This window comes from Stylophora pistillata, chromosome 6 (genome assembly GCF_964205215.1).
Source record: "Stylophora pistillata chromosome 6, jaStyPist1.2, whole genome shotgun sequence".
Lineage (NCBI taxonomy): Eukaryota > Metazoa > Cnidaria > Anthozoa > Scleractinia > Pocilloporidae > Stylophora > Stylophora pistillata.
Window position 1 is genome coordinate 33,723,836 of NC_142524.1, and position 23,555 is coordinate 33,747,390.

At 38.4% G+C, this 23,555-nt stretch overlaps 3 protein-coding genes across 3 annotated transcripts; 2 read left to right on the plus strand and 1 right to left on the minus strand.

The window, feature by feature from the left end:
* Positions 1 to 24: 24 nt before the first annotated feature.
* Positions 25 to 8,627, plus strand: LOC111324932 (DNA replication licensing factor mcm5). Its single transcript, XM_088726144.1, has 17 exons — positions 25 to 238; positions 539 to 665; positions 1,209 to 1,337; positions 1,534 to 1,706; positions 2,288 to 2,443; positions 3,655 to 3,742; positions 4,084 to 4,334; positions 4,957 to 5,212; positions 5,519 to 5,584; positions 5,674 to 5,766; positions 5,863 to 5,946; positions 6,307 to 6,419; positions 6,528 to 6,656; positions 6,756 to 6,898; positions 7,518 to 7,606; positions 8,206 to 8,244; positions 8,350 to 8,627. Exons 1-17 carry the CDS (start codon positions 84 to 86, stop codon positions 8,449 to 8,451), a joined length of 2,193 nt encoding a protein of 730 aa, XP_088582270.1. The 5' UTR covers positions 25 to 83; the 3' UTR covers positions 8,452 to 8,627.
* Positions 8,628 to 9,134: 507 nt separating this feature from the next.
* LOC111343513 (serine/threonine-protein phosphatase PP1-beta catalytic subunit) lies at positions 9,135 to 16,638 on the minus strand. The gene is made up of 8 exons (XM_088726161.1): positions 16,522 to 16,638; positions 16,317 to 16,445; positions 13,855 to 14,085; positions 13,381 to 13,485; positions 13,058 to 13,129; positions 12,285 to 12,436; positions 11,807 to 11,941; positions 9,135 to 11,306 (listed from the first exon to the last, which is right to left on the minus strand). The coding sequence occupies exons 1-8, from the start codon at positions 16,571 to 16,573 to the stop codon at positions 11,199 to 11,201; spliced, it is 984 nt and encodes a 327-aa protein (XP_088582287.1). The 5' UTR covers positions 16,574 to 16,638; the 3' UTR covers positions 9,135 to 11,198.
* A 6-nt stretch (positions 16,639 to 16,644) lies between these two features.
* Positions 16,645 to 21,035, plus strand: LOC111343510 (uncharacterized). Its single transcript, XM_022950700.2, has 4 exons — positions 16,645 to 16,799; positions 18,565 to 18,689; positions 19,131 to 19,341; positions 20,255 to 21,035. Exons 1-4 carry the CDS (start codon positions 16,687 to 16,689, stop codon positions 20,508 to 20,510), a joined length of 705 nt encoding a protein of 234 aa, XP_022806435.2. The 5' UTR covers positions 16,645 to 16,686; the 3' UTR covers positions 20,511 to 21,035.
* Positions 21,036 to 23,555: the final 2,520 nt, after the last annotated feature.

The following is a 23,555-nucleotide window of genomic DNA, read 5'->3' on the forward strand; positions in this document are numbered from 1 at the left end:
GAAAGAACTAACGTTGCATTTCCCGCCAAATTTGTTCTCCCGGGAAGAAGCTAAAAGCGATCAGTTGACGAGTTCTCGAAGAAATGTCTGGATTTGACGAGCGCCCGGTTTACTTCAGTGATGCTTTTGGGTCCGAGGAACAAGCAGATGAGCGAGAAGTGAACAGAATCAGTGCAAAGAAGCGATTTAGGGAGTTTATCCGTGAATTCCACGAAGGAACTTTCAGCTATGCGTATCGGTGAGCAAAATGGCGTGCTGTAGCATGGTCTATGAAGTTGATCTATGAAAAGGAAATCATACTTTGCATAGAATGATTGGGTAAAGCCCAGAGTTAAACAAAATGTAGCATAGCTTTTCTAGAGTCATATGTCTTCATAATTCAGCAAGAATTAGGGTTTGTATTCTTTAATCTCGCTGCTGGTTTTTTAGCCAAGCTGCCATGTGCTTAGCTAACGAAATATTTTGCTCAAGTTCGATCTGGTCATTTAAATTGAGATCTTCGTCACTGATTTAAGTCCATCCTTTCTATTTCGTTCAGTGATCAGCTCAAGAGACACTATAATTTGGGACAGTATTACCTGGAAGTGGATCTGCAAGATCTGACGAGCTTTGATGAACTACTTGCTGATAAACTTACCAAAAGTCCCGCAGAATTCCTGCCTTTAGTGAGTATATCTGGCTAACTTGATGTACAGTAATGCGAAATTCGATTATGGTGTTTGATTAATGTGTCTCTAGTTCGTTCATTTTGTCGTACTGTTCATCCCCACGAAATCGAATTTTCTCGGAAATTATGAGTAGAAAGAATATTTCAACCAATTTTTACCTCGAGATGAAATTTTGAATCAGGGTGAAGTCTGTTTCGTTATCAACTTACGTATCATATTTTTCCAACCGTGAATGTCCCCCCAAACTTTCCTGCCCCCAAGAGAAAATCCTCTCAATTTACAGCCCTATGACTTACAACAGTACAGATATGTTACAGGGTATGATACTTTTCAGAATTTGTTACATTGTGCCATCTTATTTTTAACCCTTCAACACCTAGGATTTGGTCAATAATTCTTCCATCTGACTGCAAACATATCCTTATAAATTACAAAATTACATGTTTTGGAGAATATAGCATCAAATAATTCTTGTTTTATAAAACAATAACGTTCTAAACTTCATCAAAAATCTAATTTGTGGTATGTGACATTTTATAGTTTGAAGATGCAGCCAAAGAAATGGCGGATGAGGTGACAAAGCCACGACCTTTAGGAGAAGAGGAAGTACAGGATATTCAGATCACTCTCAAGTCTGAAGCGAACCCCATGAGTGTCAGGGAACTGCGAGTATGTTGTTGAATTTCATTGGCCATAATTCATTCCCATTCTTCAATGTACAGGCTTATTGATTCCAAAACATGGAGCTTTTGGGGCCAAAGAACTAACAATTAAACCAAGCTAAAAATGAAGCATACAGTCCCAAACTAGCAATGCGTCAGCAATTAATGCTTTATTACTAATGTGTTATTTGATGTATTTTCAGTCAGAGCAAATGGCAAAATTGGTGAAGATTCCAGGCATTATCATCAGTGCCTCTGCCATTCGTGCAAAGGCAACTAACATAACTATTCAGTGCCGTTCTTGTCGTAACACCATCTCCAACATTCCTCTAAAGCCAGGTCTCGAAGGATATGCAATGCCTCGTAAATGCCCAAGGTATAGTCTCTCTCTCTCTCATCTTAAGCCTAGGGAAGATTTTTTCATTTGAATTTTTACACCTCTATCTTTAGGAGTTTGGGAATTTAGGAGTTTGAGATATTATGATTTATGAAATTTAAAATTAAAGATTGTAGGAATTTAGATGCATGCCATCCCTTTTTCCTCTTTTTTCTTTTTTTCATCATTTATTATAACTAATGAAACTTGGGACCCTCTCCCTTGGGTGAACTCTGGTTCGTACAAGCTTGTTAATGGAATTTATGTTTATCTTACTGGATATCCCTTCCCCACAGTTATGTAAAGAAATTTTAAAATGAACGGCTGGCAGAACAGTCAGTAAAGGATCAGTGCAGTTTTTCTTTCTAAACAGACTGGATAAAAATTAAAAAAGCAGTGTAACCCTCAGTGTTGCTGACTGTATAAAATATTCTAGTAGTGGCAGGGAGCTTCAAGGATAACATAGCCACAGAAGTCTTTTTTTCCCTCTAATAGAGCCTGCATTGGGAACTTTTGAACAGCTTTTTCTCTTAGGCCTTTGTTATGTCATGATAATGATTATAAAAATCTGTGTTTGGCAGTGATCAAGCAGGTCGTCCACCCTGTCCTTTGGATCCATTTTTTATCATGCCTGATAAATGCAAATGTGTTGACTTCCAAGTACTGAAGCTACAGGAATCTCCAGATGCTGTCCCTAATGGTGAAATGCCACGGCACATGCAGTTGTACTGTGACAGGTATGTACTAATTATTGTTAATGTTGATATAAACAAACATACTCATTGAGTTTTTAAGCTCAGCAGCCTATGATTGATGCTTGATAGTATGGCTTGTGGAGCTAAGGAAAAGTACTGTCAGCCAGATTTCCCCACTCAGAAATGTGTCTCTGGTAGATATCGGGATCTGCCACAAGTCTAATGAATCCTAACTTTTCCCCATTCTCTCAAGATTTCATCACCATTTCTCCTTACTGTTTTCCATACAGTTCTTATAATCAAACAACAATCATATGAAATACATATATATGAACTGCGGTTATGAAACGTATATGTGCACGATCGTTCGCAGTAAAGCACTATTTAAGCAATAGTGAAAATCAGACCCGAAAAAAATTCAGGCCTGTACGGGATTCGAACCACTGACCTCTGCGATACTAGTGCAGGGCTCTACCAATTGAGCTAACAAGCCAACTGGGAGCAGGCCATAAAATTAATTCAACATAAACCCGTAGATGATAAATCAAACAACAAACATATGAAATACATATATATGAACTGCGGTTATGAAACATATATGTGCACGATCCCTCGCAGTAAAGCACTATTTAAGCAATAGTGAAAATCAGACCTGAAAAAAAGTCAGGCCTGTACGGGATTCGAACCACTGACCTCTGCGATACTAGTGCAGCACTCTACCAATTGAGCTAATAAGCCAACTGGGAGCAGGCCATCAAATTAATTCGACATAAACCCGTAGATGATATCATCTACGGGTTTATGCTCTAGGGGTTTATGATATCATCTACGGGTTTATGTCGAATTAATTTGATGGCCTGCTCCCAGTTGGCTTGTTAGCTTAATTGGTAGAGCGCTGCACTAGTATCGCAGAGGTCAGTGGTTCGAATCCCGTACAGGCCTGATTTTTTTTCAGGTCTGATTTTCACTATTGCTTAAATAGTGCTTTACTGCGAAGGATCGTGCACATATACAGTTCTTATAATGTTAGTTTGAAGCATATGGTTGTGGATTAACTAATAATCCCCTTGCTTATTTGGTTTTTTTTTTTTGTTCTCATCACTTGCCTTCTTTATATTTTACTGATATTGTAATAAGAAATTAAGTCTTTGACACTCGATCATGGAGCTCAAAGGCTTAAGCCATCAGATCTCCTGTACAACTGTCATTTCCAATAAAAGGTGGGCTCCAACTCATTTTTTTCTCTTCTCAAGGTATCTGACAGAAAAGGTTGTTCCTGGTAACAGAGTCACTGTCATGGGTATTTATTCAATCAAGAAAGTTGCTCAGAAAGCTGACAAGGTAAGATATGCTAAACTCCTAGATCATGTTAAGGATTGTACTTAATTAATACAATGCCTGTCAAGAGGATCTTGAGGTGTTGACCCAACATAAAATCAGAATTAACATTATTAGAACATTTTAATTTGATGCTTCCTTTTCTCAGGTTAATTGATTTGTACTATTACAATGGATTAAGAACATAATTTTGTTCAACCAGCATTACATAATCTCAGGTTGTAAATCAAAGTTTTCCATACATGTTGAAAAACAGTTAAAGCTGCAATTTTAGTCTCTGTAACTCAGAGCAGGGAACGGATCATGCAGCCAATACCTGACAATCTTCACTGTTCTTTCATCAGGATCGTGATGGTGTGGGTGTCGGTATCAGGAAGCCTTACCTTCGGGTGGTTGGCATTCAGGTGGATACAGAAGGTCCTGGTCGAAGTTCTGGGGCACCCCTGAATCCTTTAGAAGAAGAAGAGTTTAACAGATTTGCCAGCAGAACTGATGCATATGAGACGATAGCAAAAAGTATTGCGCCATTTATTTATGGAAGTGAAGATGTTAAGAAGTCCATTGCATGTCTGCTGTTTGGAGGGTCTCGTAAAAGGTGTGAGATATGCAGTGTTACTACAGTACCTGTGAATTGATATATTTGGAACAGTATTACATAGGGATGATCATATCATTCAAATTACATTTCTATGTCTTTCTAATTGAGTCAATTGGCTTTTAAATCTTTTGACAACAACACACTTGTTTTTGTAAGGAGTGGGGTCTTCAGGGGTGGATCCAGGAAGTTTTGATAGGGGGGGTCCAAACTTTGGTTCAGAAAGGACTGTTAGACTCTTTTGAGGCAAATTACTTCTTTCCAACACCCCCCACACCCCTCCCACCAGTCGCAGTTGCACATTATAATTCCTTGACCGCTGACCATTTACTTGGATTCATTAATTAAAAAAATCAGCCAGTTAAAAAGTGATATACGATCCTGTTGATGTAAGAATTTTAGTCTCAAAGTTGTAAGTATCAGGCCTGATAGGGGGGGTCTGGATCCCCCGGACCCTCCTCCTGGATCCGCCACTGGTCTTCCTTTCCAGAATGGATGATAAAGATCATGAGCCAAGAGGAGTTTAGACCTTGAGGGTTTGGACCTCTAGAGAGAGTATTTTTACCCAATTCCTTTGTTTTCTCTTTGATCTTTGCTAACTCCATCCAAATATCATCTGTAGGCTCCCTGATGGACTCACTCGACGTGGAGACATCAATGTATTGCTGCTTGGTGACCCAGGTACTGCCAAGAGTCAACTGCTGAAGTTTGTGGAGAAGGTTTCTCCTATAGGTGTGTACACATCGGGTAAAGGAAGCAGTGCAGCAGGATTGACAGCATCTGTCATGAGGGATCCTGTGTCGCGTAACTTCATCATGGAGGGAGGAGCCATGGTACTTGCAGATGGTGGTGTAGTTTGTATTGATGAGTTTGATAAGGTAAATAGCAACAAGATAAATTTGCTCTACAATGACAGGTATCATCCAGTGTGTAAACCCCCTTTAAGACATCAGAGTGACCAACATCTAATTTCTCCTAACAATAATACTGCTGAGTCATTCATTAAGATAATTTGTGAGAATCAAGGAGATGATCACCAAGAGGCTTTGATTGTTAACCAAATTGTCCTAATTAGTACCAAAAGAAATGTATAGAGATGAGTGTCAAGAAAATGGATACTGGTGTGAGGATGAAAAGGATTAAAACAGTATGTTGTCTTTTGTCTTGGTTTTGTGCTGTTATAGATGCGCGAAGATGACCGTGTAGCCATTCATGAAGCGATGGAGCAGCAGACAATTTCAATTGCTAAGGTATGTCAATTGTGGAAAGTGTCTTCAATAAACTTTGAAAAACTTACTCATGTTAATCAACTTTATTGTAAATCTTAAATCTCCTGTAGGCTGGAATTACTACAACACTGAATTCCAGATGCTCTGTGTTGGCTGCGGCAAACTCTGTTTTTGGTCGTTGGGATGAAACTAAGGGAGAAGAGGTAATCCATCTGATAATTCCTCCTGCACATCCTCAATGTTTTATTTTTGCATTATAGTTTATGTTTGCTAACAACAGAAATTTCTTTGTTTGCCAGAACATAGACTTCATGCCAACAATTTTGTCACGTTTTGATATGATCTACATTGTCAAAGATGAACATGAACAGAATAAAGACATGGTAAGATTTGATAGACAGGACTACAAATAATCATTTATAGTTAACCCTGTGACTTGCATGAGTGACCAAGACAGAATTTCTCCTTACAATATCAAGCAGACAAGTGATGAGAATTAAGAAAAATATCAATTAGTGGATTATAAGTGGATCCAATACCAAATTCTCCCAAGGAACATCATAAGAATTGTATAGCAGATAGCAGAGAGAATTTCTAATGTGATCTTGGGCGTGAAAGGGTTTAAACTAATGAAGTAAAAACAAAATCTATTAGTCATGAAGTTGAACATTTGCTAGGTTTGTGTTAGTCTTATGAAAAGCTTAAGAAGAATGTCTTCTTTCTTTTCCTTTCCCTTCTGTCAGCGCCTTGCCAAACATGTCATGCAAGTTCATTTGAATGCCGCCCAAACAGGACAAGCCCAAGAAGGGGAGCTGAGCTTGAATTTTATAAAGAAGTACATTGGTTATTGTCGAAAGTATGTGATCAACATAATGGGATCAACATGTTTGAGATGTTGTGTGACATCAGCTCTATTTCATTAAGTGGCATTGCTCAAGCCACCTCTGTTTTTATACTTTTGTAGCAAATGTGGCCCAAGACTGTCTGAGGAAGCTGCTCAGATGCTAAAGAATCGCTATGTTCTCATGCGCAGTGGAGCGCGAGATTATGAGAAGGATGCAGAGAAAAAGATCAACATACCTATTACTGTAAGGTAAGGATTTTGCCTCTATTGAATGGAAACAAGTTTGCAGTTTCGGTAACACAAGATTGACACTGATAACTTGAAATTACATTAATATCCATCTTTCAGACAACTAGAGGCAATCATCCGAATTTCAGAGTCGCTGGCTAAGATGAGGCTACAACCATTTGCTACTGCAGCACATGTTGAAGAAGCCCTGAGGCTCTTCCAGGTGTCCACTCTGGATGCTGCCATGTCAGGCAGCCTCTCTGGTAAATCAAAATTGTAACTTTTTAACTCCCAAGATCTACTTGTTAATTCTTCCCTTGAGCTGCTACACAATTTCCTTGTAATTGAGTCGTGAGAATTTGGTGTTAGATCAAGATAACAACTGAATATTCTCATTACCTGTTTGCTGGATGATGTACAGATATCAAAGGGAGGAGTGACATTTTAATTACTTCTGCAAAGTTACAGGGTTAGTGGATCACCAGGGACAGGTGCCCACTGTTAAACTGTCATCATGCTTTTACTACCTGACACTAGTGTGAAGTGGACAAGTTACAATGACAATCTAAGTGTAACGTCTGTTTTTTCCCTACAAGGTTTCTTTTTTTCTGTCCACATTTGTATCACTGAACTGAGATGTTGGCTTGGATAAAAAAAAATTGGGAAAGAATACTGTGGGTAGGCAAGCAGGCAGAGGTTGACTTAAACTGAAATAACTACATTTAATACTTATACTATGGTGTGAAAACTGGGAGAAGCCTTGGCTTGAAATTTTTATGATGCTTAGTCTCAGATGGCATTAACTTTGGAGTTTCTGTGGAGGACACAATCATGTTATTGCAATTTAGATATTTACCAAGAATACTGATAAATGCCTTTTAGGAGCTGAAGATTTTACACCAGAACAGGATGTTGAGGAAGTCAGACAAATTGAAAAGCAAATTAAGAGAAGATTTGCCATCGGCACTCAGGTAATGTTTATTGACTAGACTTCATAAGTTACCAGAAGTAAGGATGTTGTTGTTGTCATCTGGTGACCCGTATATCACTCATAATCAAATTAAGACTCAGATTCTTGGAGTGGTTTCTGAGCAGTAAGATGAAAAATAGTTCTCAGAAATTTCTTCATTTAAGACAATTCATAAGTTTGTTTTTTCAGGTTCTCATGTTATGAAATCAGGCCATGCAGTTGTACGAGCCTATTTCCTGCTATTGGAGGTGCGGTGGCCTCGTGGTTGATGCGCTTGACTCCAGATCGAGTGGTCTGGGTTCGAGCCCTGGCCAGGGACACTGTGTTGTGTTCTTAGGCAAGACACTTTACTCTCACAGTGCCTCTCTCCACCCAGGTGTTTAAGTGGGTACCGGCAATTTAATGCTGGGGGTAACCCTGTGATGGACTGGCATCCCATCCAGGGGGGAGTAGAACTACTCCTAGTCGCTTCATACTACAGAAACAGGAGTTAAGCACCAGCCTAATGGGCCACTAGGCTCGTAAACAGACTTTACCTAATTACCTGCTATTATTTCAACTTTTTAACATTTTCTTTAAACTGCTTCCTTTTTCTTGCAGGTTTCAGAGCAGAGAATAATCCAAGATTTTGCCAAACAGGTAGGTTTAATGAGCTCAAAGTTTGTTTTTTGTCAAGTAAAGTTGGCATTGCTACTGATACATTGGAGATCCTTATTTACCTCTTTTTTTTTTTTTCTTTAACAGAAATACTCTGAACGTGCAATCCACACAGTTATTTACATAATGCTCAGAAGAGGAGAGCTTGAACACAGGTTCCAAAGAAAGGTTCTTTACAGAGTGAAATGATGGAAGCCATTTCTCCCAACTCTAACACTGACTTTGCCTCTGGCATTTACTAGTCCTGATGGAGCAAGTCAGAACTTTGTGTAATTTCTCCAAGCCCTCTGTATTCTACTTAAATTTTTCTAGTGTACAAAAATGTATCTAAGCCGTTCAGAAACAAAAGTTTGCATGTTGAAGTGTTCATGTGTAATGAGTGCTAAATGTATGTTCATGATTAAGAATAAATAGTGAAATCAAAAAAACTTTTTGATCAGTCTGAATCCATGGGAGTCCAATATATTTTTTGCCGTAGCCCTCTTGAAATTGGGTTCAGGGAGACTCTCTACTCTAACAATGACCTATCTTTTACCCAGCAGTGTAAATTGAAACCAGATAAACCTGAGAAAATGCAGAAGGTAACCATGCATTGGCATGGCTTCCTACCTGCAGATGCTGAGGGGGAAGTAGCCATACACATAGCTGCTTTTTACCACAGAAAGGGGGAACAGCTCTCACAGGATATGGGCCATCTGGCTTGTTATTTAATTTGAAATCAGTTTAGCTTAGCTGGAGCAAAGTAAAAGAAAGCCTCCACACACAAGGATCTAACTTTGGGGCTTTCTCTCGCAACAAGCAAGTTGAACACTGGGAAGTAACAGAGTTTCGTGTAACACCCTTTTTGACTCTTGTACAACCTAAGGACAAACCAAATTTAGAAGTGTTTTTATTGTTAGCAGTTCTCTCTTGTTTTGTATCTACCAAACGGTATTTTTAAACTGGTTCACATGAAATACTTAACAGTTACAGCTTGAGCTTAATTATGCTCCTACAAAGTCACACAATCTTTGTCAGTCCACATTCTTGACTAAGGAAGAACTTGTGAGATTGAGAGAAGTCACGTACAAAGGAGCTTCAAGTATGCCATTTACAAATCTCCAACCTTGTATTTAAGTTATTCAACTGGGAACGAAGAAAATCACTTAAAGCTGATCAATTTCTCTCTCTCTTTTCACATAACCCTCAACTCCCTAGGTGATTCGCAAGTAACAACTTCTTATGATAACCACATAATATCCAGCTCACAATTACAGACAATACAAGTGAAGCGTAAGTTTTTCTCTTATCTAACACCAACTTCTCTAAACTAATTTAGGAGATGTGCCGTACTTGGAGAGTAGGATTAACTATCAGATCTAGGGAGTTATGGGGTTGACCTCAGAAAAATTGACAAGCACACAGAGACGTTCACCACCTTCAGCCTATACTGGAGACAAAGTTGAAATTTACTTCTCTGGCAATCAACTCAGCCTGCAATATAGGCTACCTTACCTTGGGAATTTTAGTACAAGAGGGCTCACTTACAAGGAGCTCAAGTTACATTGTTACATGTCTTAACCTTAAAAACTTTGACAAGTAGATTCTTAGAGTTGTTCTTGGATTTTCGAATAAAAATTTCAAAACTTGCAACTTCATCTATAGTAGGAACATAACTGTAAAACTAAATTGTACACAGACAGGTAGACCAACCACAAAGTATTACTGTTTACATGAGAAAAGAATAACATTGAATGAATAATGCATGTTAAACTACCCATCGAAGGGTGGTAAAGACTACGTTCCTTTCTAGAAGTTCTGACATTTTTAGTCCTGAAAATGAAACTAGGAATACTTGATAATTTCCTTCAAAATAATCAACTTTCCAAAAGGTATAGTAACATCAATTTTGTGCAAGTTGTTTACAGTACAGATTCATCAACCAAGCAAATTTCTTTTCTGCTAATATGGTACACATGCATATAGCATCCAATATTTTATGTGCTTTCAAAACTTTCTTCCTTGGAAGACAAAAACAAACCTTCAAAAGAATCATTTACTGTACCAGTAACTGCAACTACTGCTTGGTTTTTTGTTGTTTTTTTGTTACAACTGAAGATTGATGTGCCTCATTTGCCTGTTATTTGAATAAAATTACAACAGAATATGTACCAGGTAAACTTAGTATGGTCTTGGTTGATGGCAACAAAGTCTATATTATCCATTTCTTTGTACCCTGAACTTCAAATGTAGGTTTACAATAACAAAACTGACATAAAACTGCATAAAACTCATTTGTTCCACAATCTGAAATAACTACAAAACTAAAATATCAACTTTTAACAAAGAAAAACAACTTTTGAAACTCTGGCTAAAAGGGGAATAGATCAACAGCCAACCAATTTGAGGCAAAGGGCTTGGAAATGGCTGGTTATCTTTCCACATTACTATCATGAACATCACTCTCAATGCTACCATTTACTTTAATTTCATCTACCACTCGCAATTTATGGAGAAACTGTGCAACATGTAAATGCACTGTTTAACTCTGAAAATTTCTAGAACTTAGCCAAGCAGCTTCACTTTTCCAGTTAGTTATAAAATGTTTCTTTGCCAGACAAAACAAACACACAAGCACACAACAAACTGAATTTTAGATAAATAACAAAAAGGACAAACTTATTGTTCAGCAAACGCACTGTACTCCTCTTAAAGTAATCTAAAATGACTGTGTCCCAAAGAACTTGTGAATGATCTACAAACCGTTACACTCTGAGAAATTGTGCAATAACTGTGGTATTTACCAGACCACTAAGTGTCAACTTTTTGCCAAAAAATAAACAACACTATCTCAGAATCAGGCAGGATTTGATCTTTTGAAAAGATAAATTGTATTACAAACAACAAACTCAGAGTCCTTTTGGTAGAAGTGAGGCTTCCTGACTAAATGTCAAGCTTTATTTCTTTCCTTTTGCCTTTTGTGGACCTCTCGGAGGTGTAACAGGTCGGCCAGAGTTTAATCCACCATACTGATACTTGGCTTTCTTTTCTGATGGCTTCAAAATCTTGACGAAAAGAAATATGTGAAATTTAAGTAAATTCTAATCCAAATGACTTCACTTTCCATGCAAGATAAAAGATATTGAACAATTAATTTCATAAAATGTAATGTAAATGCTAAAGTAAATCTGAGGTCGTGAAATTTTGCATGGTAGTAGTGATTTCAGAGTTGTAATAAATGGAAAATGATTTTAGATTGGCACTAGTTAGCAGAAATGGAAAGGGTACTTAAACATTGCAAGTTTGCCTTTTTTGTTTTTTTTTTTCCTGGCAACTAAAAGAGTATTTCTGGTGACCAAAGCTAGGCCGTCAAAATGGCAACTTCGTTTTAAGTGTTTGGCTTGGAGCTCTGAATGACTAATTTCAATTTTTTTGTAACAGGCATGAAATGCAATTGACACTTTTCTTGACTTCAATGGTGCACAAGAAACTCTGCTGGTGCATCTTTCTGTGTGAAATGCAACATAATGTGCCAAAGTAACAAAGAAGAGTGTGCTTTTTATACCTGGAAGGAACACATAAGGGTTTCATCAACACTCATCATTCCACCTGCATTATCAAATTCCCCACAGTAATTGGGTGCTGAGAACAATGTGACTAGCTGTCTTTTGGCAAAAAATTCATAACCATCTTCCACAACCTGATTAGAGACCATGAAAAAAAAGATGAGATTTGATACATAATTATGAAACAGAAGACAATTCATAACTGAATAAAGGGGCTGAGTTTTTAAAGAAACTATGGTACTGCATCAGTGGGGAAGGGGAATATTTAAGTTGAATCAAATCAGTTGCCAAATAATGTAAATTGGCCACCTAAAGAGTTTCTAAACCTAACCTTTCAAGTGCTAGCCCTTTGTCAAAGTGAAAAATGAGGAGTTAAGGCTCAGAACCTCAGCTTTACAAACTCTTTACAGTTGTTTACTTTGTTCAGATTGTGCAGCTTACTGCCATGTATATATACAGTGTAATTCCAAACCTTACCTGATGAGCTCTGCATATGAGATCTAAGTCATGACGGTTTAAAAATTTGCTGACTACATCAGCTCCAAATGTAAAGGAAACTCCTCTATCATTTTCGCCCCAACCATTAGTGTCTTTGTCCGGGTCTGACCAAAGTAGATCACAAAGAAGACCTGTGGGTACAGCAAAAAAAAAAAAAAAAGATCAGCAGTCAGAGAAAGCATTGAAGTTACCCAAGAGAGAAGTAACACCTCTACACAAGTAAGTGTTGGTAATGTTTCTGGTAAGTTAAAAATGAACCCTTTATAACCTAACATCAGTATTCCAGTTCTCCATACTGTTCTCTTTACATTTCCTATGGAGGTTACAAAGAGAATTTGTCTAACAATCAAGAACGTCTTGAGTTTACAATCCTATTCTTCATTCCCATAACCTTCATTTTGATTCATGGAATGTTGGGAGAAATTAGATGTTTACAGGGCTCAACACTAATGGTAGCTAACTAGCCACAGACTAGTAGAAATTCAGGTTTGGCTGGTCGTTTTCAATATCCACCGGCCAGTTTGCCTAGTAAACAGAGTGAAATTGTAGTAACATCTAAGACATAACTAGTCACTTGGCTAGTAAGCTGAAAAGTTAGTGTCAAGCCCTGTGTTTATCACTTTTAGGGGTTAAAAGGGTCAAGTCGCTCCATATCTTATAAGCAGATTTAACTCTTGAATAAGTGACAACATTTTTTCCAGCACCCTTTCCAGGTCTATTTTCTCTCTAACATTAGTCTCTTTGCTTCTCACCAGTGTCTGGAACATCTGTGGGCCTCATGATTCTTCTTATCTGTTCCATAGACTGTAAATCTGGTGAAAGACCTGCAGCACAAACAAATAAGGAAAGCATGCAATGTAAGAGAATAAATGTGAACATAAACCACAACAAAGAAACAAAGAGTCTGAGACGAGATTAAGAAATTGCTTCCAAAAAAAAAAAAATCAAACAGTAAATTTTAGTATTTTACCATGTTTTGTGCTCTGGGGAAACAAATATTTGCAACTGAAGATGACAAGAGTTTTTACTGGAGGCTACTTATGACCATGCATGACTATGAATAATGCTCAATCACCTCCGTGGCAACAGAAGATCTTTTCATCCACTATAGCAGCAATTGGTAAACAGTTAAAGCAGTCTGTGAATGTTTTCCACAACTTGATGTTATAGCGTCTTTTGCCTGTGAAACACAACACAAAGGAATTTCATTTAGCCAATCAAGGTACAAAATCAAAATAAGTGATTCTGGTGTTAAAAAATTATGAATCTTTGAAGAAAACTTTTTTCAACCTTCTTTTCAGGACCCGATTAACACCACTTCCATTAAAAGGTCCATTTGTAAGGAAATTTAAAGGAAAAGAGGTTTCAGAAAGGCAAAGAAACATCAAAACGTGGTACAACAAATCTAGCCCCATTAATTTCCCTGAGGGCTTGAACTACACATAATCAGTTCACATGATCCAAAAATTGCTACTATAAATTTCTGTTGCAGAAGGATAACTCTGATAATGAAATTGATTTATAACCTATTTGCTTTACCCATACTTACATTCATCATAGAAGCCGTATATTCTGTTAATGCTTGCACACTCGTGGTTTCCTCGCAACAGAAAGAAGTTTTCAGGATATTTGATCTTATAAGCTAACAAAAGACAGATGGTTTCCAGGGACTGCTTTCCTCTGTCCACATAATCACCCAAAAACAGGTAGTTTGCCTCGGGAGGAAAACCTCCATATTCAAATAATCTTAAAAGATCTGTGTATTGTCCATGAATGTCACCTGCAAAACAAAAAGAATAAAAAAAATAATTAGACAAAACATGCTGCTGATCCAAGTTATTTTAAAGGAGATGTCATGACATGAAGTAAAAAAACTAAGACACATCTGGTGCTCTTTGTGCATTTCATGTGTGTCAAGAAATGCTTCTTCATGTCCAATAAATTCTAATTCAAGTAACACATCTACTAAAGCCCTCTGTGAGGGGTACACTGATACATGTACATGTAGTAGCAGACCCTGATATCACAGGAAAAGATGAGTAATGAAATGAATAATGAAATGCTTAATGGCTTTTCTTATAGTTACTTAAATTTTTTGCATGAAACTATCCATGTACCAATTTTCATTCCAGAATTTGAAATGCTGACCAGAATTATTCACACAAACACACATAACATAACAAACTCAATGTTCACTAACAACCACATATGCAAAAGGAAAATATTTTATCTGTATCATAAACATCTAAAGGTTCAAAAGCATGTACTTCTGTTTGGGTTAAACATGCAGACAGTGATGTTGATCCCAATCTTTCATTTTTAAGAGCTTCACAAACTTTAAAACCACCAATGATAATACATTACAAATGATTTTAAAGTGTCTTTCTTGATGTACTTTTGGGACTAAGAACGAAGCATATGTCTATAAAATTCTGCACAACAGATGATTTTGTCTCTCTTCAGAATGTTGAACAATACAACTACATGTAAAGATAAAATATGGACCTGTCCAAAGCAGGTTCTGGCAATTCTGTGATTCTAAACGAATTTATTTGGAGAGCTCAGTAGCTTGCAGGTACCATGAAAAGGTGATGGAAAATGAAATGTTACCACAGATTTTGATATAAATGAAATTCTGATGTCCGGCAACTAGTATGTTATCTTCAAGTGAAGACATGCTTTCGTACAGCAAACAATAGTTTTCTTTTTTGGCCTGTTTAAGACAGACCCTGAACAGCTCGAATCGAAAAGAGATAACCAATTCTTATCACGGAATTTGAAGAAGGAAGATAAGTATATCTCATAGTTATGTTGCTTAACGCAATATCAAACTGCACAGAAGTCTTACCGACCTATCATTACCATCACAAAGCCATATCTACTACAACTTCCGCACAATTAGTCGCTACAGTAAAACTTATTTGCATTTAGCAAAGAACTCTCGCAAGGTTACAAGAACTTGATGACAATAGCAACGTTTTTTTTTTTTTTTTACAATTTTGATCTCTTCCTTTTAATTAAATGCCTACTCCCACGATTCAATTTTTGTTCCTCACGAAATTTATGATCTGTAGTTCTTCGTAGGAAACTTTTAAAATTTTCATACCCCAAGGCATTAATTCCTAATCTACGAACGCCTTGATTTCTGAATTAACTTCAATTGTTCCATGACAGCTATTTCATTGCGCCTTGGTATCAACTCGCTCATTCGAACGATCAGCGACTTAGCAGTGAAAACACGAGTTCATCGAGAGTTATTGTAGAAAACTACATACCAAAGAAACAAAATAAACGAGATCATGTCAAATTAATGGATCAAACTTAAACTCGGGAACTCCCAAATAAAATATCCAGTTCACGACCTACAAGAATAATCGGGAATATTTATAATTCAGGTAGAAAAAAAATCATGGTATATCTGTTCAACTCCAGAAGAATATCAACTCGGTTATTTTTATGTGAAAAAGACCAAAGCGTACCTTGATAAGTTCGTTCGCGTTTGTTGATCTAAAGTCCTCGTCAGACTCGAAAGCACATAACGAACACGAATACTCCGCTACGCTTTTGCATGTTCAAGATCAGAAAGTAAGAATTATTTATTTCAAGTCTTTCTCATAATATTCTCCCGGTTTGAAAATTCCTCGAAGCAAATCAGAGGTTTTAGAATTGCAAAAAAATGTTAGTTTGGGACTCAGGTCAACGAGACGATTTCAGCACAGGCAACTCGGCGATCATTACTCTGTCAATCACAACCCCGACCTTCTAGAAACAAACTGATATTAGATTTTTGAGTAAAGTAATCTAACATAAAAGAAATTAGCCTGGAGAAGCGGTGAACAGTCGGCCAGCTACTGACCTGACGTGTAATACGCGAATATGAAATGAAAAAATCTACGCTACGCGTTCCAACTCGGCATTCCTCAGACTGCGGATCTGGTTCTTAGATAAAGACGTCCTGTAACACTTGATTAAATTGCAAAGGGCTTCAGCGGTTCACCATAGCCTACTTACCGCATATTTTGAGAGGAGCCTCTAACTCCAGCAGAATGGGTTGGTTCAAAAAGATTTCCCTGGACTTGAGACACAGTCCACGGACTTCAGATTCTGCTAGTTGAACACTCTTTCCCGGTCTTCCGCGAGCTGAGAAAATAAAGATAAAGGTTATATCTCACCTTTACGAGGTGAAGGAATCAGAAAAGACTGCAAAGATTTTAACCTTCTAACAAGCGGGTTATTATGCTATCCACATTCAAGTCGCCCTCCGCCATATCAACTACCAAATAATTTTTAGTCAACGACAGTTTCTGGAGGCATTTTCCTTATTTGGAATTCTTTTCCGTATTTGGTAACATTACCCACGTGATCATCAGACAAGACTAAGATGGCGACTAAAGCGGCCACATTTGTGTGTAAGAGTTGTAATCGCTTATGGAGGTCTTTTAGTCTTCAAGATCTCCCATTTAGACTAACATTTGGAAGATTACAGATACTAAGGTAATTTGATAGGGTAATAATTATAAGCTAGTCGCTGACTGGGGCTGTATTATGGGCCATAAAAAGGGTTTCTCCTCAAATATCACAGACAGTTGCATGGATAACTCATTCTCAGGCCAGGTGTTGCAACTGAAAGACTTCTGACCGGTAGAAAGAAGTTTCTTTATGAACACCGTTTAATGTTTCCTTGAGATTTATTCTTTTTAGTCAGAGGAGATTGTACTTTAAATTCGTGAATGATCTCGTGCGATAATTTGCAGGTCATCGATCGAGTGTTCTCTGCTCACGTGCAGTCTATTTTAATTATGTTAGCACGTGAGCTGCAGAGATCTAACCCTTTGAGAAAATTGTTTCTGATGCATTTAAAAAGTAACAAATTTAAATCCACACTTAAATATATATACGAATGCTATCTCACAAGGCTGCAAATAACTAACGGGCAGTCGCCGGTCACATTGTCCGGTCAAACATGCTTTTGCACGGACACTACCCGTTTTTGGCCGATCAAATTTTAACAGTCGGAACTCTTGCGATAGTGAACCCAGATTGCGCAGTAATCCTTTTACAACTAAAAAACAACTGAATCCAAGTCGGTCTGGCAATAAAAATTACAAGTTAATAATTTTACCACTCTTTACTGCAGAAGCAGCCAAACAAACTCTCTTTTTATATTTGACTTTTTTTGTTTTCAGTTCAACTCAGAGCCCCTTTTTTTTTTAAAGTTACCATTGTGAATTTTTGTTAGAGTAAAAGAGTGGTCAGATTCTCCAGGGTTTGGGCCTTTTGCTCGCTTTTTGCACTTTGCAACAAATGCTACTTGGAGTATTCTCAATGCAGTGAGATTATTCTTTGTGAGGGTGCTCAGTTTGCGATCATTCAATCAATCAAACAATCAATCACTTTATTTAAGAGTAAATTATGGTATCTAGCAAAGGTAAAACCCTCTACTAACTGGGAACACTTAAATAAAGCAAATAAAATAACGGAATACACGATGATTTGCGGTCGTGACAGAACTTGATGACATCATGGAAATTTGTGACTGCTGGGAATTTCTAGACCACTAATTTGTCTTCTTTTATATTAGTTTTTTTACTTTCGGAAACATTACTGTTGTCCCTTGTGATTATCAAACAGTTAAAAATTAAAATTTCTTTGAACAAATCGGTAAAGGACTGGACGAGATGTCCAGCAATCCAAGGATTTGTCTGGTCAGTACCCAATTTTGACCGGACATTGTCCGTTGATCGGCTGTTATTTGCAGCCCTGTCTCATCACCTCAAACAGTGATGAAGACCTTACTTCCATGCCCTCCTCGGTTACTTTGCATATCACTTTCACTCAGATATTACTTCAGGCATTTTAAGACACAATATATCTGCCATTAATGTTTAAGTTCTTATTTTAAGGATTTCAGCTGTTGTTTCCTTTTCATGTCCTTTTTTTAGTACTCTCTAATCTCATTGCTGCATGTAAAACCAGCTGAAACATAGCCAAGAGGTTTGAAGCACCAGGTTGATTCTTAAGTCATACCCAGTACATAGGTTTGAACTTAAACCTCTTGATACTTCCTCCAAGGCTTCCATCTAGAGTTCCAAGTGAAACACAAGATTCACCTGATTGAAGAAGAACTTTAACATGACAATAACTGAAGACTTGGTTGTAAGATATTTGAAGCATTCAGAGGGTGAAAATTGTCTGTAGATACTATACCACAAAATAAGTTTTAGCTCACCTGGTAGGCTTACTTTTTTTTTCCACCCAGAAATTTATGCAGCAGTGCAACAGATTTAAAAGAACAAATAGATACAGAAGAACACCCTGATCCACCTGCACATTTGCTGCAGAGCCGTGGAATGGGAACTCCTGTTCTTGAGGAACACATACCAGGTACAGTCCAACCTTAATTAATTGCCACATCCCTACAGTGCATTAATTCTTATGTTAATCTCTCTATGTTGCCACCTCTCTATATCAGAAACAGCTTCTAAAATGTGTCCCAAATAGCAGAAAATTACTTTGAGAAGCTAAAAAATCTTTATCTTTTTGTTAATTCTCCCCTTAGCGGCTACGCATATCCTTGTAATAAAGGTATGAGAAGTTAGTGTTAGATCAATTTAACAACTTCTGATAAGTTTGAGTATTCTCATAACCTGTTTGCTGGATAATGCATGGACACGATAGGGAGAAGTTTCATGTTAATCACTTCTACAACACTCTTCTTTGTCGGTTCATGCTCTGTAGTTCAGAATTGTGTTAAGCCCTTAGCCCACAGATCTTGTTCTTTGACACCCAGTCTAATTTGTTTTTCTTCTGTTTCTTGTTTTACAGTGCACCCTGAAGTGGCAGAGATCTTGAGGAACTCTAAAGGTCGATTAATTGATGGCAAATGGCACAAGCCTTTGTACAATGCCAGAGGATTGGCAGCTTTAAGAAATGAATATATAGCTAAAGGCATCTATTGGCCAGAGAAACCAATGCGTGACAGAGGCCTGGATAGAACACCAAAAGGACACAAGCGAGCGATTCGAAAGGAAGAGAGGTGAATGATTGTATATATCAGTAATGTGAAATCTGATTATGTAGTCTGAACATCTGAATCTGGGTGAGGGTAGTCCCAAGAAGGACTGTTTTCGGTAGTACTGACAGACATTTTGACAATGTGAGCAGAAGTGATCATCAAAGTCGGTGATGATGGCTTCTAACTCTGGTGAGGACCTTCTCTCAAGTTGTCAAAATGTCAGTCACCACTACCAACAGCAGCCCTTCCCAAGGTTACCAACAGCAGCCCCTCCCAAGGCTACCAACAGCGGCCCTTCCCAAGGCTACCAACAGCAGCCCTTCCCAAGGCTACCAACAGCGGCCCTTCCCAAGGCTACCAACAGTGGCCCTTCCCAAGGTTACCAACAGCAGCCCTTCCCAAGGCTACCAACAGCGGCCCTTCCCAAGGCTACTAACAGCAGCCCTTCCCAAGGCTACCAAGAGCGGCCCTTCCCAAGGCTACCAACAGCGGCCCTTCCCAAGGCTACCAACAGCGGCCCTTCCCAAGGCTACCAACAGCGGCCCTTCCCAAGGTTACCCTTGCACTCATGGTCAATTGACATAACCATTTTTCCGGTTTGCCCTCCTGCCAAACTGATATTCTTCACAACTCAGAAAACAACTCCAAAATTTCACACTTAGCTCTCTTAACCCTTTAATTCCTAAGACCTGATTGTTAATTCTCCTCTCTAACTCCTACCAATTTCCTTGTGAATTAGTTACGAGAATTTGGTGTTAGATCAAGGTTATAACTTTTACTTGATAAGTTTGAGTATTCTCATTACCTGTTTGCTGGATTAAGTCAGGATATTACAGGGAGAATTTTCTTGTTGATCGCTCCTGGGAGTTGAAAGTGTCAAAGAAGATATAAAAAGGAGTTATATAACGTTACTTCTTTTCTGCTCCCTTCCTAGACTAGCAAGAATCGCAGAAAACATGGCCAAGATGCCAGAAATTGTCGCCGATTATCGTAAAAGGATGCAAGAAAAGAGAGCCAAATTGAAACAGGAAAAAGAAGAGGCGAGACTGCGAACAATTAATGCGCAGAGGCTTGGCTATGATATCAGAGATCCTCGAGCCTTAATGGCGATGCAAGGGGAATTCGTAGACCTTCAGAAGAAAAAGAAATGGAAGAAACAAAAGAAAGAGAAAGTGAAAAGCATTTCATAAATGAAAAGTAATTTGAAGCTTTTGAGTAAAGTGTTATCTTTCCAGACAATTTGCTTTTATCGACTGAAATGATAGAGCGGTCTTCGATCGAGTGTCATAGAACCAAAACCTAGGTTATCGCAACGGCCAATCAGGAGAAAGGAAATACTTTTAAGAGCCAATGAGAACTCAAGTAAAGACAACCAAACTTGCCTAAAGCGCGGGAAAACGCCGGCGGCCAGGTCGTGATTGGTTTCAGTCTTACCTCTGATTGCTTGAGAGAGTAGCGTGAGTTTTCTGGACCAATCGGAGAGCGAAGGAAAGCAGAACGAATTCAATCTCGGATCACTTTCGATCCTCAAATTGAACATTGCCACCACAAAGAGATTCTTAAACTGATGATTCGAGAGTTATCCCTCTGACGAAGGGCTTGTAATACCCCCCTCTCCTTCCCACGAACGCAACACCACAGTTTCTTTAAAAATTCACTCTCTTTGCTCATTTGTTATTTTTCTAATGATTAAAGGCTGATAGTTTCGAAAGAAACTGTTTGGGGCTGCGTCGGTGGGAGTAACGAAATAATTTGGATATATCCACGAAGTTGAAATGGTAAATTGGCCACCGTAACGATTACAAAAGCTGACGTTTCGAGCGTTAGCCCTTCGTCGGAGCGAAAGACGAAGGGCTAGCGCTCGAAACGTCAGCTTTTGTAATCGTTACTGTGGCCAATTTACCATTTCAACTTTGTTATTTTTCTAGTTGAGTTGCCTGGATATCAAGACAGCCTATGGGTGCCACCATTAGTTGAAACCGGCTGATGAGTTGGTTCGATAAAAAAACCCGTTAGGACCCCTCTCCCTAACTTTCCAATTAATTACATCTAAAGGGTAAAAGCAATTTTTGAATAGCGTGGCGATTTTCGTGAGTACACTTCGTCGAAATAGCGCCCTTACTCAGTATTCAATACAGTCTTGGCTTGCCTCGGTTTCCCATCGTAACGCGTAAATTTTCAGACCATTATATTACTTGAAATAAACAGTAATCTGTCAATTTGAACTTACAAAGTTAACGTGAATGTCACCGTCTGTTTTCACTTGAATGTTGACGTATTTCCATCCTTAGCTTTCCTAGTCGCCTTCAAATTTATCTATATTTCAGCGAGTGCGTTTAGAGGACATTCGGTTAAGTTAGAAGTTCGACCCAAGAAAGGCGAGAAGGACGCAGTTTTTTGGGAAAGGGGTCTGCTCCTTCGTTGTATATGTTGTAGTTCAATTTTATACTTGGTTCAAATTTTATTTTCCTTTGTTCTCGGTCATGTTAATGTATGATAATGAGTTTGAAACAAAAGAAAATAAAATTTGAACCAAGGAGAAAATTGAACTACAACATATACATCCCTTCACCCTACTTCCACCACCAGTTTTGGTTTAAAAAGTCAAAATTTTTTCTTACGAAATTCCCTTCTGATGCATTGACACTTATTGACCTCGGCCTGAAATTCAACCGTAAACACTTCGCAGAGGAAAGTATGCAAAAGGAACAAAAGAACCAAAGCAACTTTTACGCGAACATCTTGTTTCACCTTTTATTTTCTATTTTACAAAGCAGAGACGAGCCCAAGTTTTGCCAAAGTTTGCAAGAGTCTTAGCTGAGTTTTTAAGACCTCGGCTTTCTGTTTCAGTCACGCATTTAGCGCTCTATTTGTCTGCCAAAACGCCATTGCATTTGTTTAACTTGTAGTTCCTGGGTTTGCAGAACAGAAGTAGCTCACCTGAATAATACTCAGCGGTATTTTTAGTTAATGCAGCGGTAATCAAAAACTATCCAAAGGTAGGTGAATAACAAAGAAACTGAAAATTGAGAACTCTTCATGATCAGTATGATAGCCTAGAGATCTTTTTTTTCCTCTTGCAGGTGCTATGCTATTCCCGCCACTCGCGTAATTTTGTTAACTGAGCAATCTCGTCTTCCATCGTACTAAATAGCATGGCAACTGGTACAAGACCCACGATAATCCACCAAAGAACACCGTGTGGTGCATGTTCTGCGGCACATAATCATCTCGAGACCTAAAATAGAGAAAGCGACACGGAAGTGAGAACTCAAATGAAAACTATGCCCTAAGGGTTCTATACTATTTCATTCGCTGTCCTTTATTAAAACCAACACCTCTGAAGCCGCTATTGTTTTCTTACCTATCGTTGTCAAAGTCACAAAGCAATAATAGAACGCTTCAAACAACGAACACTCCTCCCACAAGGAGAACAGCAATGTACCAGCCGCTAGATACGTTGCAGTTATGCTCAGTACGCTCTTAAAAGTAAGTTTTTCCTCCTGCGGGACTTTCATTTGTCAGCGGTTCAGAGCTGGAGTCGTCTTTCCTATGTGTTTCTGCCTCGATTTTTTTCTTTCGCTTCACAGTGGAGTGCAAAAATTGAATCAGGCTGAAAAAGAAATTCAAAATGTTAAAACGCTGGGCTAAAAACGACCGTGATTTTCAAAGCGTCGGTATTAAGATAAAGAGTGATAAATGTCGAATAAGATATAGTGATTGAGCGAACGATTAAACGTTGACCTGGGAAGAGCTAAAATCGAGAATTCAAGAGGTATCGTTTGAAACTGTTGTCGGCGTCAAATCCCTTTTGCTCAGAAAGATCCAATCTCCTCTTGTAAGAGCGCAATTGATTGGTTGCCACAAAATTATTGAGTGCGATAACCTCCCTCTCCCGTCCACGCATTCCGCTCGCTCCGCTCGCCCCAATCCCCCTCCTCTCCCCTAGGGCTTGCTTCGCAGGCTACTTATTTCTCAGGACATAAAACCTTTAATAAACACCATTCTCGTTCCTTAATGCTCTACCCTTGCTGTCCCACTGTTCAACTGAACGAGGGTCTTATGGGGTTAAACGTTGGCCGTAGAGCGGCCGACAAAAACCTAGCCGTTAGGCGTAAAAAAAATTGACAATAATCTTTCACAGTTAGTCGTTAAAAAGAAATCTTCAGTGTGTCATTTTGAGTTGACGGTAGTCGTAAAATGGCCAAAAATTAATTAACCGTTAGCCGTAAAAG

Bases quoted from the DNA above. Each gene is read 5' to 3' on its own strand.
- LOC111324932 (XM_088726144.1), top strand. From the start codon at position 84: ATGTCTGGATTTGACGAGCGCCCGGTTTACTTCAGTGATGCTTTTGGG. The intron at 5,213-5,518 runs GTAAATAGCAAC...GTGCTGTTATAG, and splicing joins GTATTGATGAGTTTGATAAG to ATGCGCGAAGATGACCGTGT. The intron at 5,947-6,306 runs GTAAGATTTGAT...CCCTTCTGTCAG, and splicing joins ATGAACAGAATAAAGACATG to CGCCTTGCCAAACATGTCAT.
- LOC111343513 (XM_088726161.1), bottom strand. From the start codon at position 16,573: ATGGCGGAGGGCGACTTGAATGTGGATAGCATAATAACCCGCTTGTTA. The intron at 14,086-16,316 runs GTAAGTAGGCTA...TTTGTTTTGCAG, and splicing joins GGCTCCTCTCAAAATATGCG to GTGACATTCATGGACAATAC. The intron at 13,486-13,854 runs GTAAGTATGGGT...TGTGTTTCACAG, and splicing joins ATACGGCTTCTATGATGAAT to GCAAAAGACGCTATAACATC.
- LOC111343510 (XM_022950700.2), top strand. From the start codon at position 16,687: ATGGCGACTAAAGCGGCCACATTTGTGTGTAAGAGTTGTAATCGCTTA. The intron at 18,690-19,130 runs GTACAGTCCAAC...CTTGTTTTACAG, and splicing joins TCTTGAGGAACACATACCAG to TGCACCCTGAAGTGGCAGAG. The intron at 19,342-20,254 runs GTGAATGATTGT...CTCCCTTCCTAG, and splicing joins GCGATTCGAAAGGAAGAGAG to ACTAGCAAGAATCGCAGAAA.